Source organism: Anas platyrhynchos, chromosome Z (assembly GCF_047663525.1).
Source record: "Anas platyrhynchos isolate ZD024472 breed Pekin duck chromosome Z, IASCAAS_PekinDuck_T2T, whole genome shotgun sequence".
Classification (NCBI taxonomy): Eukaryota; Metazoa; Chordata; class Aves; order Anseriformes; family Anatidae; genus Anas; species Anas platyrhynchos.
Genome location: NC_092621.1, coordinates 23,190,268 through 23,205,425, shown reverse-complemented (window position 1 = coordinate 23,205,425; position 15,158 = coordinate 23,190,268). Strand labels below are relative to the sequence as shown.

The 15,158-nt window shown below is 39.5% G+C and overlaps 1 protein-coding gene across 2 annotated transcripts in view; it reads left to right on the top strand.

Moving 5' to 3' along the window:
• Nucleotides 1-15,158, top strand: part of LOC101798654 (interleukin-6 receptor subunit beta) — a 36,495-nt gene that overhangs the window by 9,086 nt on the left and 12,251 nt on the right. For both annotated transcript variants that reach the window (XM_038171196.2, XM_072031445.1), the window contains exons 4-10: nt 1,290-1,401; nt 6,465-6,631; nt 7,761-7,900; nt 8,721-8,862; nt 9,018-9,100; nt 11,922-12,132; nt 14,193-14,351. In XM_038171196.2, the coding sequence (XP_038027124.1) occupies nt 1,290-1,401; nt 6,465-6,631; nt 7,761-7,900; nt 8,721-8,862; nt 9,018-9,100; nt 11,922-12,132; nt 14,193-14,351 (1,014 nt within the window). The remainder of the gene's footprint in view (nt 1-1,289; nt 1,402-6,464; nt 6,632-7,760; nt 7,901-8,720; nt 8,863-9,017; nt 9,101-11,921; nt 12,133-14,192; nt 14,352-15,158) is intronic.

Sequence of the window (15,158 nt, the reverse complement as noted above, 5' to 3'; positions counted from 1 at the left end):
TCTGTGCTGTTGTTGATAATTACTCCTGTGCTATGGTGATATAATGCTTTGCAAGAAACTCCCCAGTAATTCTTTCAGTTTGGAAACTGTGGAAATATCACATTTGCCCTCAGTAATAATCACCAAAAGGAAGCCACTCTCGCCCCCTGACTCCTTAAAATTAATTATGCAAGATGTTTCACAGGGATGTGTGAGACCTACAAGATCCTCTGTTCTGGCCTATGCTTTCCAAAATGTCTGCAAAATCCTGTTCAGCTGTCAATAATCTGCTCCAAGCAAAATTGTTGCCAGCTCCACTTTGTAATTCTGCTGAAGAACTGTGCCTCCCCTCCATGCAAGTCCAATGCTCTGTGTTCTGCAAGATTTCCAAGCCATAGTGACTCCTCTGGGGGATGTGTTTTGCACCATGGGTCTGGAGTGAACCACCAGAAGCCACTGCCTTGCACATATTCCAGCAAACACTTGAGCGGTGGCACACAGCTGCTACTCTGAGCATTTGCAGAGACAGTGAGAACACAAAAGGCACTAACTGCCAGATCAGGAAGGTGTGAAACCAGAGCAGAGCAGAGATGGGAGATAAAAATCTAAGGTCTGTTAGCAGAAAGGTGCTAACAGTTTTGTCATCTGCTATAGGGAAATTAACTTGCAATAACTTTCCTCAAAGTTAGTAAAACAAATTGTCTGCAGCTGGAAGTGCTTCCTTGTACATGTATGCATGGAATTAGTTCTGCCAGAGAGTGCTTCCAGTAGTGTAAAGTATATATTCCAGTCAGAATTGAAAACAACAACAACAACCACAACAAACAGTTTAACCAGTTTAAGCTTTAAATAAGTGCAGAGGCAAACTGCAAGCAAGATGTCAGTGTTGTAGGAGAGAAACACAGTTCAAAGGTGTAAAAACACCGAAGCCACAAGAAAAACCATGGCAAGCATTTCAGTACTACATTATTTGGTATGTAACAGCTGGTAAAGGGAATGCAAAACATTGGTACAATTCTCTATTTTTATTGTCATGTGGGAAAACTAGTTTTTCCTTGGAAACAGTGCAACTCATAATGTTTAATCTCTCTAAACGCTTCTGTCCCTTGTTCTGAACATTAGTGAGCTGCTTGCCTTGAGAATAAACATGACATAAAGGATCACACTGCTGGTACTTATTTCATTTCACAAAGAATATAACGGGTTTTATTATTTTTTTTTCTTTTGATTCTCCTAGCCATCTTGTACTTTTTGATGGTAAATAGTTGCTTGGATGAGTGTTTTCCAATCCGCATGTTTTCATTTTGCAGACTGGGACAATGAATTGATGTGCTACAAAGAAATAAGTGAGGATCTAACCTGTACCTGGTTGCCACCACCCAGTGCTCCAAATACTGTTAATTACACCTTATTCTTAAAATGGTAAGTCTAAAAGTCAGAAAATGAAAAGCTCTTATCACTGTTTGGCATTACTCTTACCTGCCTGAGATTTGTTCTGATGCATTTCACAGAATCACAGAATCATCTAGGTTGCAAGAGACCTCCTAGATCACCGAGTCCAACCTCTAACCAGTCCTCCACTAAACCATGTCACTAAGCTCTACATCTAAATGTCTTTTAAAGACTTCCAGGGATGGTGACCCCACCACTTCCCTGGGCAGCCCATTCCAATGCCTCACAACCCTTTCAGTAAAGAAGTTCTTCCTAACATCTAACCTAAAACTCCCCTGGCACAACTTTAGCCCATTCCCCCTCGTCCTGTCACCAGGCACGTGGGAAAACAGACCAATCCCCACCTCGCTACAGCCTCCTTTAAGCTACCTGTAGAGAGCAATAAGGTTGCCCCTGAGTCTCCTTTTCTCCAGGCTGAACAATCCCAGCTCCCTCAGCTGCTCCTCATAGGACTTGCTCTCCACACCCCTCACCAGCTTGGTCGCCCTTCTCTGGACTCTCTAGAGTACCTCCATGTCCTTCTTGTAGCAAGGGGCCCAAAACTGAACAGAGTACTCGAGGTGCAGCCTCACCAGAGCCGAGTACAGGGGGACGATCGCCTCCCTAGCCCTGCTGGCCACACTGCTTCTTATGCAAGCCAGGATGCTGTTGGCCTTCTTGGCCACCTGAGCACACTGCTGGCTCATATTCAGCTGACTGTCCACCATCACTCCCAGGTCCTTCTCTGCCTGGCAGCTCTCCAACCACTCATCTCCCAGCCTGTAGTTCTGCTTGGGGTTATTGTGCCCCAGGTGCAGGACCCGGCACTTGGCCTTGTTGAACTTCATGCAGTTGACCTCAGCCCATCGGTGCAGCCTATCCAGATCCTCCTGCAGAGCCTTCCTACCCTCAAGCAAATCGACACACGCACCTAACTTGATGTCATCTGCAAACTTACTGAGGGTGCACTCGATCCCCTCATCCAGATCATTGAAAAAGATATTAAAGAGAACTGACCCCAGTACCAAGCCCTAGGAGACGCCACTAGTGACTGGCCTCCAACTGGATTTGACTCCATTCCATTTTAAGTTGTTATATAATACTGGTCAAAATCTTTCCTCACACCTCATATTGATTTGGTAAGAGCTGCACTTTCCAAACTGTGAGGAGGTTGACATTGGCAAGCAGACACGGTGCCAAGTAGAAGCTTAGATTAGTTTAATTGTCAATGCAGAAAGAGCTAGAACCTCGGCTTGAACGGAAAATATATACAGAAAAATCTGAAATAGGTGCATAGATTCAGCAATTGCTCTGTCCGATCTGAGGAAGAGTGATTTACCACTTCCTAATTTCATGAAAGGTGACTGGCAAAGCTACTCCGAATCAGACTGGGAGGACCTCTGTAGCAACTGTGCTTACCTGTCTCTTTCACCGATTCACTGAATTTTGGTCAAGACTAGACCCTTATCTTCCCTCCCTGTATTAAAGAAAAGATAACAGGGCAACTTTGTAAGTCAGTAGCTCTGTTGCAGAGAAATGAAACAAGCTCTGAATACTAGTAATTTTCTTCACTGTCCACTGAAAACAGGTCTTGCAAGAACCCTCTTCCCACCCAGTAAATCATATTTATCTGAGAAGCAATTATTTCTTCTTTCTATAGTTTGCTTGTCATTAGACATCTTTTCATGCTTCCAACATGTCTGCTTGGAAAACTATTTCCACAGATCACATTAATTGTTTCTATTTTTGTCTATTGATTTGCACTGAATACACTAAAACACACATTGTACGTTATATATTATGTTAAGCCACATATCGAATGAGATATTGATGATTTTGAAGTATTTTACTGCAATTTTGAATTATCAAGTTTAATAGCTGGAATTAACTTGTAGGTGTTAATCTCATAATATGGGTATCTTCAGTTTTCATGCTCTGTTTTTTGAGGAAGTTAAAACAAAAAACTCATGTTAAATGTAGACAGGCAGATTAAATCAACATCTGCGCTGTGCTTTTTTAAAAAGAACAAAGCAGGTTGCTGTCTCAGTACCTTCACGACAAAAGGGATTTTCCTCATTTTATATTTACATATTTGGGATCTCCCACGAGATTAAGGGCATGTTTAGAAAGAGAACTGAGATCAGAAGGCACAATCTGTGCCATGAGGCCATGTTGTGGGGTGCACAGGTTACAATACTGTATGCTGTTGGCAAATTCTGATACTTATAGCTGATTATGTTACCACATAACACACTGCTCTTTGCTCTTTGCATTTAAAAAAAAAAAAAAAAAAAAAAAAAAAAAAAAAAGAGGGCTGTGGTTCTGAGCATCTCATCAAGCTAAGAATATGTCACTAAGCTGGCATATTCCCCAGGGTGATCTGCATACTGCAGACTAGCAAGGCAGCCACCTCAGTGCATGATTACTCTCCCTGGCTCCATCAATACTTTCCCACTGGAGGCAGCAGCAGGTGCCAACTTGCAATAAGCACCAAACCTCACTGAATTTGCTGCCTCATCTCCTGTGTCTTCCAGGAGCACTGATTCCTTGGAAGAGGAGAAGCACCTGTGAAACAGCTCTCCTTCTATGGAGATGCTATCAGCCAAAGCGTTTGTAATGTCATTGCTCTTAAGTCTCCAGCCAAACTCAAACTGTGCTGTTCCTAAGCTGCAGAGTTGATGTTATGAGTGAAGAACTGGCAGTAAAATAGTGAAAGAGAAGGTGGACAAGAAGAGAAACAACTGCCTCACAGAGTCAGAGATTTTCCCAAGCCAGAGCCAGGACTTGAACCTCATTCACCTAGGCTACTAGGCTCCAGCCTAGTAATCTTAAAGAAAAGCTTCCTTTCTCCCTGTTCTTTGGGCTAGAAGGAAAACAAAAAGCAATTGAAAGGATTTTTTGCTTGCCTGGAAGAGGACATCACCCCACTCCACAAATAGCATTAGTCTGACACTGATTTTTTTCTTTATCCTTGCTCGTTATGATTTAATTGTCAGGAAAAAAGGATCAAAGAAAAACTCCCACACAGATGTTCAAACCAAGCACTCAGGATCATAGTTTGATATATTAATGCCTGATTCACAACCAGGCTGGAGCAGAAGATGGAGGAACCTTCAAGGTTTTTTTTGTTTTGTTTTGTTTTGTTTCTTTTTTCTTCTTTTTTATCCAGTTATTTAATATTCTATTATGATCAGCACACTTAACACTTGAAATATGTAGCTAGGTAATTAATATACCTACCCATTTCTTTTTAAGAACATTGAATTGGAACAGCGTCAGCCTGGAAAAATCTGTTTTGTGTGTGTCAGAGAGTAAATTATAGAGGGGGCCTGTGTGGGAAAGCCTGGACAGAACAGAAACAGCCTGCCATTTAAGTCCTTTTCATGAAGGAAACATGACTGAGTGGTGAGGAAACACCAAAGTAAAGTTAAATCTTTCTCCTTGAAGTGTTTATTCATTACCCCTATCCCTGCTGTTCTTTACATATTCTTTACATTCATATACTAGCTCCAAACCCTCCACTAGCCAAGAGAACTTTTTTGTTGTAATTGGTAACATGTAGGGCATTGGCAGAACCTCAGTTTTCACTACAGTTCACCGGAAAAGTCCAAAATCTCAGCTGGTTTCAGCCAGTCCAGATAGCAAGAGGTTTCCTCTCTAAAGAAATTACAAGGACAGTGTATATTGACATAGGACTGGCTCTAACACATGCTCTTCTCCCTGCTGTTCACTGCCCTAGATGATCCTCCTTTGAGCAGTAATGTTGGACAAGATGATATCCAGAGGCCCAATACGACCTCAGCTGTTTTGTGAGTCTGTGAACTGTGGACTCCTATCTGCATTAAATGGTTTTGGCCTAAATAGTGTAAAGTGCATAAATGGCTCCAAATAGTTCTAGACAGTCAACATACCTTATGGCCACTGAATTTGTTTAAATTTATAACAGAGAATTGGCCAGCTATTGGATTTGCGTGAGAATCAAGGTGGCATAAAGTATCTCTCTGTTAAATAGTCTGAAGCACATAGTAATTATGGAAGTCATTTATATAAAAAAAAGCTTTACTGCACAGTCACCATGAGTTGGAGGCACTTTGTATCTTGCAAATATATTCTGTGCCTGGTAGACTTACCCTGTTAACTTACTTTTATTGTTGCATCTTCAGCCATTGCACAAGGCTGTGGAGGGGAAAGACTTGAAGACTTATTTGAAAAAAATGGAGGTATTTTCTGCTGCTAACTAATGCAGTATAATAAGGAATTTGTAAACAAAGTCAAAGGACAAGGGAGATAGAAACTTTGCTTTAGTATTGTTCTTGAAAGAGCATTCTTGAAGGCAAGTAACTGAGGATGAGAGGAGTGCCTGTTTAGGCACCTCCCATGTAGATACGGCAGTACCTACAGGAGTACAGAATACTAATGTAAAATCTGAGGAATAGGGTGTTTGTCTAGGAGGCCCAACTTTTAGTAACCTTCAAGCAGAGAAATCCCCTTCCTGGATGATGTTGGAACTACAAACACACAGAAGCACCAGCAACCAGCAACCACTAACTGTGGGTGAAAACAATGAAATTTCTCAGACTTCCTGGGCCATTTTCATACTTAGGTATACTTAGGAGAAATCTACAGGTATGAGGACTGAGGTGGCATAGATTTAATTTCTTTGTCTTGTTCCTGCAAAGCATCAGACTTCAGTCAGAAGACAGGCATGACACCATAATACACCACATTTTTCATACCTTTGTAGTAATTTAGATTCATTCAAGGAATTTATGTATGTCCATTGTAGGTGGCAAGTAGATTTTATGAAGTAATCTCTAACCTAAAGTTATACCTACTAAATGCTATTTACATTCAATTTGAAGTACAAGAAGGCCATACCGATTTTGTCTTGTATCACTCTGCATTATGAATGTAAAGAATTTAACATTTTTCCACCACACAACACAGATTTACAAGTTTAATTTAGCTAGAATTACTGGGGTACTGGAATTACATTTGCTGTTTCAAGCTGTTCAGAAGAGTTTGGTCTTCATTCTGATTCCTTTTTTGTGAAGGGAAAGAATCCAGAAACTTTTCAAAAGAAATACGTCATCACCTTCCATCACAATAGAACGAAAAAATCTCTTCATGCAACGCTCTGCATCTATTTGGATAGCGGTGAATTATGCCCATGACAGCTGTGTGAAAGGGAAGAACATCTCATTAACACCAAGCAAAGCAGGTACAACATCTTCATGATTTATGTTACTTCAACATCCAGCTGAAACAGTGGTAGTATTTTCTTCAAAATTACTCTCAGGATCGTAACTCCTGATATACACATGTTCTTTTCACTAATTGAGTGTTGCAGTTTGGCTTCTTTGGATGAAATCTTCATTGAAGTCAATTGCAGAAGTCTTTTTTTTTTTTTTTTTAGTGGGAGCAGGACTTTAAAACATTTGCTAGACTATAAAATACTTATATCCCCAAAAATATATACTGCGAATATCTTTGTGTACCATACTTTACCAGCTTCCTCTGCTCTCTGGTGGTTTTCCTAATTTCTTTATGGGCATGAAAAGGGCAGGCTGACTCAGTAGCAGGCATTTAAGGAATTCTTGCTATAGAGCATTAAAGTTTTAAGAAATGTTTTCAAGTTTCCACTATTTTCTCATGCTAGTTGCCTATTACACAGTGCTTGATGCATGTATGGAAATACATACGTAGGATGTATGGAAAAAGAAATCCTGTGAACTATGCAGTTTAGATATTTGTTCACAGGTTCTCTAGAGTATCAAATCACTGAGATAACTTCAAGATCTTCCCAAAGCCCCACCTTCTCAGAGTAATTATATTCCAAGTAAAACAATACTTCTCACCACTGACAGGCACTACCAGTACAACTAAATTATCACTATGACCTCCTTGGGAGACTTCTGGACACCTTGCTTCTATTGGAGGAGAAACAAAATGTATTTACATTTAAAATTATATAGCTAAACACAGTTGCTGAAATTGGAAGCCATTAAGTTCTGTAAACTTTTCTACAGAACATAGTTTTAGGAACTATTGACATTTTGATTTTGCCATTCAGACTCACTCAGAAGAGCACCTGTTTAGAAACAGGGTCTTCCTGGTATCAGGAGAAGCATTCACAAAAGAATTGCAAGAAGAACAATCCTGTTTTGTTGACACCATAAAGATTTAGTAATAATTTATTTCCAGTCTTTTTAAAGCCTTGCACTGTTCAGTATTCTGAGCCAAGTCTTATATTTTATTTTCAGTGAAACACACCAACACACCTGACACATAATTACCAAAGCCTTCCTGCTTCTCTTGTATTGATAACATCTGCATATTTCCTATTTTAGGGAAGTGCTTGACACCATCTAACATAAATGCTCATCAGATCACAAACCAACTGAAAATAAAATGGGACATGCCTGCAACTCCTACACAGTATGAACTGAGATACAGAGAGGCACTCACAGAAACCACTCAGTGGACGCTGGTAAGTATTTCCAGATGCCAATTACTTGAGAACATGAGGTGCCTTACCATCAGCTCAGCAGTACATAGCACATATGGCAGGATGTAAACAGGATGTTACTGAAGAGCATTGAAATATAGATAGCGAGAAAGCATTACATTCAGTTTGAAGGCAAATCTCACAAAGATCTCTTAGTTTTGTTCTGACAGATCCAGAGCTGTATGAGAGAGACAAATTAATAGTTTTATAGAGAAAATAAATAAATAAATAAAATAAAAGGAAGAAAAAGAAAGAACACTGTGTTAGCTGGTAAATTAACCAGACAATAAGACACAACCATCAACAGTGTCTTCAACAGCTGAGGATCTACAGAAGATATTAGAAATGAGATAAAATCCCAAGTCCTGGTTACACATCAAGTGATGGGCCATATTACTTTCTACGCTGGTATCATTAAATTTTCAGAATTATTAGAGACCAGACAACTGTGATATTGTTCTTCAGAATGCCAGCAAGTATCAAAGTTAAGTAACTGATAATTTTTCAGCACATATGCCTAACCCATTAAAAAAAAAAATATTTAGACCTACACTACTGCTTACATGTCCTGGCTGAACAGAGTTAGATCATGAAGAAGAAAACATAATCTTGAAAGAATGAACAGAAATTGGCTAAGATATATAGTAATTCTTCTTTTATGATGGGGACTGCTACTTCTGCAATCAGAATAATGGTCCTTGACTGAGTAAACAGTTACTATAAGACTATGCTTTATTATGTTTATAAGACTATGTCTTATGTTTTATCGCTGCCACATACATTAAACATCATTTATTTTTAGGTGCCCATAGAAAGCAATACTGTCAACATCACTGTTTCGAATTTAAATGCTACAGCTTCATACATTGTTCAGCTCAGATGCATAGCCAAGGATGGTCTTCACTGTGTTTGCATTTGGAGTAGAGAGATTTTGGTCCCTCACAGTAAGTGAAAGATGGTTTCATGTAAATAAGCATGAGTGTAAAAGCCCTTTCCAATTTTATATCATAGGAAATAGCTTTGTCAGATACTATTGAAAATATGAAGATCAAACTGATTTATATGAGTGCATGTCTCCCTATTTTCCTATGTTTACCAGAGCTCATGAGCAAGCCAAGAATATCATATAATGCAACTACAGAAATCTCTCCAGGCAGAAGAAGTGTTCGTCTTAAGTGGGAGGTAATGTTCTCTTGAGTATGGGTCCCTTCTGTTATATCCATGCTATTCATTCATTACTTTATAGGAAGAAAATTGTCTTTCTTATTTTATTGAGGCTACAGTGTATGAAGAAAAAGCATTGAATATTGAATTTGTGCTTCAAGATTCACTGAATTTGTGTGGTTCTGTGCCAGGTGCTAGAAACTAGCAAGCAAAAACTACACCAATTTATAAACTATTTATTTTTTACTTAAAATTATTAAAACAGCAATTTCTAGGCTCAAGTAATTGACAAGAATTAATGTCCTTTCCAGCTAACATTGAGAATTGGTGTGCCTCAGGCTTGTTTTAGAATTAAGCTTTTCTTGAATGATCCTTGTACGACTTAACATGTTCAAGCGATGTACATTGTGTTTGACATGTTCCTAAGGAACAGTCATATTCTCAATAGACACCAAAACTTTTCAGAAAAGCACTTAGTAAGTCTACTAATTTGCTAATTCAGAAGTGCAAATACATTATAATAAGGAGAGAAAAGTTGTTCTGGCTTACAAGAACATCTTTCATGTTTCCCCTAATGATATGTAAAATTGACTTTGCAAGTGAGAGGCTTCCCTCCTTCTGTAGCAGGTGTCATTACCAGCAGACTGACTACAGTCAATTGAACCAGCTGAAATTGTCTTGGTAAGAAATGGATAATTGACAGTCTTGAATTCACATTTAAGGGGGACATAGGCAATTTTGTTGAGCAAGGTGTACCTGCAGGTTTTCACATGGAAACTAAGGCTATGTAGATGCTGAGAGAAGGAACTTCTACAAACTCCCAGAAACTTGCCATAGGGAATGTCTAAAGCAGAAAAGACAGAGACTGGCAGAGTTTTGATATATCAAGAAAATCCGGAAAGTTTTGTAATTACCCCATGTGGTTTTTGTAAGGGAAAGAAAAAAAAAATAGCAGAGGAAGTAGACACCTACGCTTCTGATTGGGATGAGATATCCCTTCTTTTCCTTTATCTCCTGAGAAGAAGGTAAAACTGCAAAGTAGATGATTCATTTTGAGATAAAGAAGTGGATTGTACGTGCCAATTTAAATGTTAAGACAAGAAAGCATTCTCCACTAAAGAGCTTTGAGTAAAAAATGTGTACATTAAATACAAAATCAAGGCTAGCACCTTCTTTCAGGAAATCTCTCCCACTAATCTAGTATACTAAATAAGATTAAAGTCCACATGGCTTCAGCAAACATTGAAGAAGCACAGAAAAGGAGTATACTCAAAAATTACAATGGTAAATGGAGAAGAAAAAAAAAATCTTCTGCCTTACTTGTTTAAGCCATTTTGAAATAAAAAAAAAAAAGAGACAAAACAGCTTTAAAATTGTAGAGGCTAGCTCCTCTGTTCTTGTTAAAGTTCCATGTGTAAGCTCTACAAAGTTTAGACCAAAAGACACAAGATAGATGGCTTCAGCTCTGAACATCCAAGCAGGCATTACATATTGCTTTCTTCAATGGAAATAGTATGAGATCTCCTGCTGCACCTCACAGTGCTTGCCTTTTCCAGTCTCATGTTGTTAATTTCAGAAAGTTAAGTTCTGCTTGATTCTTCTTGTGTAATAGACCTCATATGCAACATATTCTAGGAATCATTTCTCCTACACACAAATATTTTCCACTTTCAAAGTCTGGTGACAGAACCATAATGCTATTCCCCTAGCAGCTTCGCCAGAACTTCAGATAAGGATAGTGGTTCGTCCCTCCAAATGCTGGGATAAACTTCTTTCATTTCCATTTTAAGAACTTCCACCTTTAGCAGAAATCCCTCTCAGCATGTATGTCTTTGCATTTTATATTTGTTGACCATCTATGTTAGTTCAAATTTATCCAATTATTTCACTAATATAACTTGACCTCCTAGTTTAGTGTTCTCTTTACACTATTAATTCACTGCCAAGGTGACTAAGAAATAATAGACACACTGGATATCAGATGCAATTTTTGCACAGTTCCCAGACTTCCTTGTATTTCATTCAGTTTCTATCTAGACTGCAGTGGTTTGAATTTCTGTCCACTCTTTTTCTGGTCTGTCATGAAGATTAATACAATAAAATAATAAGTGAACCATTACCACCTAAAAATTTGTATCAATAGCTATATAACGTATTCCAAGGTTGTAGTGTAATTATCAGCATTTATCCTCAAAGCAACTGGATATCTAACAAAGTCTAGTAGATGAACATTCCCAGAGGCATAAACTTCAATTCAACACCTCTCATTAACTTTCAAATTCCTAATTATGAGGGGTATGTGTTCCAGTGAAATGTAGAGAATATTACGGCTGCTTCACTGCTGCTATGACTAGTTGGATGCACGTAACTAAGATCCCAGTTAAGCAAAACACTTAAAACTGTGCTTAAATCCTCTCAAGTTAAGAATACTCTTAATATTAAGAAAATACTTTGCTTAATTGATTACTGAGAACCTAATTGAAATATTATCATTTTATCCCCATTATTACATCTGATGTTTTGTTTATACAATTCCATTGCTCTTGATTTTCCATACAGGACATAACTTCTATAAGATCATAGAATCATAGAATATTGGAGTTGGAAAGGACCCACAAGGATCATCGAGTCCAACTCCTGGGTACCCAAAGGACCACCCATAAATAAATAAATAAATAAATAAATAAATCAGACCATGTATCTGAAAGTGTTGTCCAAACCCTTCTTGAACTCCAGCATGCTTGGTGCCATGACCACATCCCTGGGGAGGCTGTTCCAGTGCCCAACCACCCTCTCAGCAGAAGACGTTACCCTGAAATAATCTTTTTCCTCTTTCTAGGTAATGCAAAGTGAGAACATCCTTGGATACTACATTGATGTTGAAAGAATACCCAACAATTGTAAGGACTCACGAAATCACACCATTTTAAAGGGCAGAGATGTTCTTCTAAATCTCTCTATGGCTTATTATAGGGTTAATATTTCTGCCTATAACAATGAAGGAGAATCTCCACAGACCATCTACATTGTCCCAGATTCCTCTGCAACAGGTACTAACTTTAACATTTACTCAAAAAATTGGTGGAGAAGTTATATGATTTTGATATAAATTAACTAACAGACCAAGCAATTTAACATTCCTGTTAACATCACCAAGCAATCTATTATTCCTTGTATTTAACATAACTTGAAGGTATACTAAGTAAGTTGGTGGTCGACACTAAATTAGGAGGAGCTGTTGACTCCATCAAGGGCAGAGAGGCCTTGCAGAGATATCTTGGCAAATTAAAGGCCTAGGCAATCATCAACCACATGAAGTTTAACGAGAGCAAGCGCTGCACCTGGGACAAAGCAAACCTTGCTATACATACAGACTGGGGGACTGGAGGATGGAGAAAGGGATCTGGGGGTTCTGGTTGACAGCTAGTTGAATATCAGCCAGCAGCGTGCCCTGGCAGCCAAAAGGGCCTGACATACCCTAGAGTGCATCAGGCACAGCACTGCTAGCTGGTCGGGGGAAGAGATTGTCCTGCTCTGCTCTGCACTGGTGTGGCCTCACCTCAAACACTGTGTGCAGCTTTGGGCACCACAATATAAGAAGTGTCCAAAGGAGAGTGACCAGGATGGTGAAGGGTCTAGAGGGGAAGAGGTCGCTTGGTTTGCTCAGCCCCGAGCAGAGCAGGCTGAGGGGAGGCCTCATGGCGGCCTGCAGCTCCCTCACAAGGGGAGCGGAGGGGCAGGCGCTGAGCTCTGCTCTCTGGGGACAGCGACAGGACCCGAGGGAACGGCATGGAGCTGGGACAGGGGAGGGTCAGGCTGGAGGTTAGGGAAAGGGTCTGCACCCAGAGGGTGGTCGGGCACTGGGACAAGCTCCCCAGGGCAGTGGGCACAGCACTGAGCCTCATTGAGTTCAAGGAGTATTTGGACAACGCTCTCAGACACATGGTCTGATTCTGGGGTGGTCTTGTGTGGAGTCCCCCTGATCCTTGTGGGTCCTTGTGGTGATCCCTTGTGATCCTTGTGGGTCCCCCTTCCAACTCGGGGTATTCTATGATTCTATGACTCCTTATTTTTATTTTATTTTTTTTTTTAAAAGCTACAGAATGCATTGGTGAACAAGGGTGCAAGCACCAGATATCTGCCAACAATTAGTTTTTTAGATTTTCTAACACAAATTCCTCATTACATTCTCCTTTGCCCTGCAAATGCATAACAATTCATTTTGGTCCTTACATTTGACAGCATCTCTTTCTTCTGATGTAACACATACTCTCACCTCAAGCCATCTTTCATCTGACAGCTACCTGTTTACTAAATTGCTGCCTGTTCTTCATGGCTCTCTCCTAGTATCTGTTCTAGATTTTATTTTACTTACAGGCAGGTTCTCTATACCTATGATGAATTACTGGGAAGATACTTGCATGAACTCTGCTCTCAGGATAAATTCCTTCTCTGCGTGCACAATTTTTTCTCGGCTAGTAAAGATATTTTCTTTAATTCTGCTCATTGGTTTTCAGATAGGAGATAAAATGGAAAATTTTGTCTGTCTGCCATAACATTCACCTCTTACACTACCTGACAAGTTGTTTCTTTTCCCCATTAGTTTCACTCAGAAGGTGTTCCCTGGTTTTATAATCTGTCTTAGAAAACTGCAGAACTTTTAAAGCATTTTGAATTTTCTGGAAGAATATGAAATATAAAATTACATAGTTACAATATATAATTTGCCCCTTCTCCTCTGCCAGGTATAAGTAGCCTCGCATTTGCTCTATATGTAGTTGTTAATAGCAGTCCTCAGGAGGCTGTTTAGCAACGTCAGGCTGCTTCTTCTTGAGCCGTGGAACAACCATTTCCACACATACAATTGTATGAAATTAAAGGTCACGAACATCAATTAACACTGGTGTTCCCAGAGACCACTGCAAAGTATTAGCTGCTAAATTTTCTTTATTGACATAAAAGTGTAGACTATTATATGCCGGTCATCCTCACAATAGCTACTTAATGAAGAGTCTTGAAATGACTCAGAGCAAAAGACAGAAAGAGTGAAAGGGGGGAGGGACAGACTGCTTTTCTATTCATTCAACTCTAATGGTACATTTGTTCACAGACTTGCCTGGCCAAATCAATGTTAAACCTCAGGGAACTGATGCAGTTGTCACCTGGACTCCAGAATACAGTCCAAAATGTTTTGTGGTTGACTGGGGTACTTGTAAAGAGGATATGCGCATGAAAATAGTAACTACACCTGCTGGAAATTTCACACTAGGTAATGGCACCAACCACATCTCCTAATGGAGGCACCATTTCATTTACTGGTTATTTCTGGCTGGGGAGGGAAGAATTTTCATCCTGTTTTTAAGAACAAACGGAGGATCCAGGTAAGCATGCCTTGTGTCTTTGTCCAGCACTGAGGCAACTTCTATTTTTACAAAACAACAAAGTGGAGGAAATCCTGAAGAAATGTAGCTAAGCTGCTGTTGTTGGTAAGAGGTCTCTCCTTCCCCAAATTTCAGGCAGACCTGTACACTACCTGCTGGATAACACTGTGGTATGAGAACAAAAAAAGCTTCCCTAGCCCCTTGGTAAACTTAGCTTCAAATACAAATTGCTCTGTTACAGACTTTCCCCTCTATTGTTTTTCTTCCCCATAACTGTACTTGTCAGAGCACAAATTCTCAACTCCAGTACTCTGGTTACCGAATCGGGCATGAAGATCTGCAGGCAGAGGTCAGTTTAAAGGATAGTCATTCAAAATCTTTATTAAAATCACGTAGTTGACTAATGCAAAGACCATTCAGAACTGTCTTTTATGTACAGCAGAGAACATTTAACTACAATTTCATGTTAATAAATGTAATGTTTTCCTTGGTCCTCCTGCAACATTTGCACCATGTTACATATAGTTGTTTTGCCTGCTTTTAAATATGCTAGTTTTTTTTGGGGGGGCGGGGGAGGAGGAGGAATATCTGCCCTTGAACTAAGGATTCTACAGCCATTTCAGTTTCATACCTTTCATTCAGCAGCTTAAGCCTTCCAGAGCTGGATTATAGGTAAGTATGTCATCTTTTAAAAG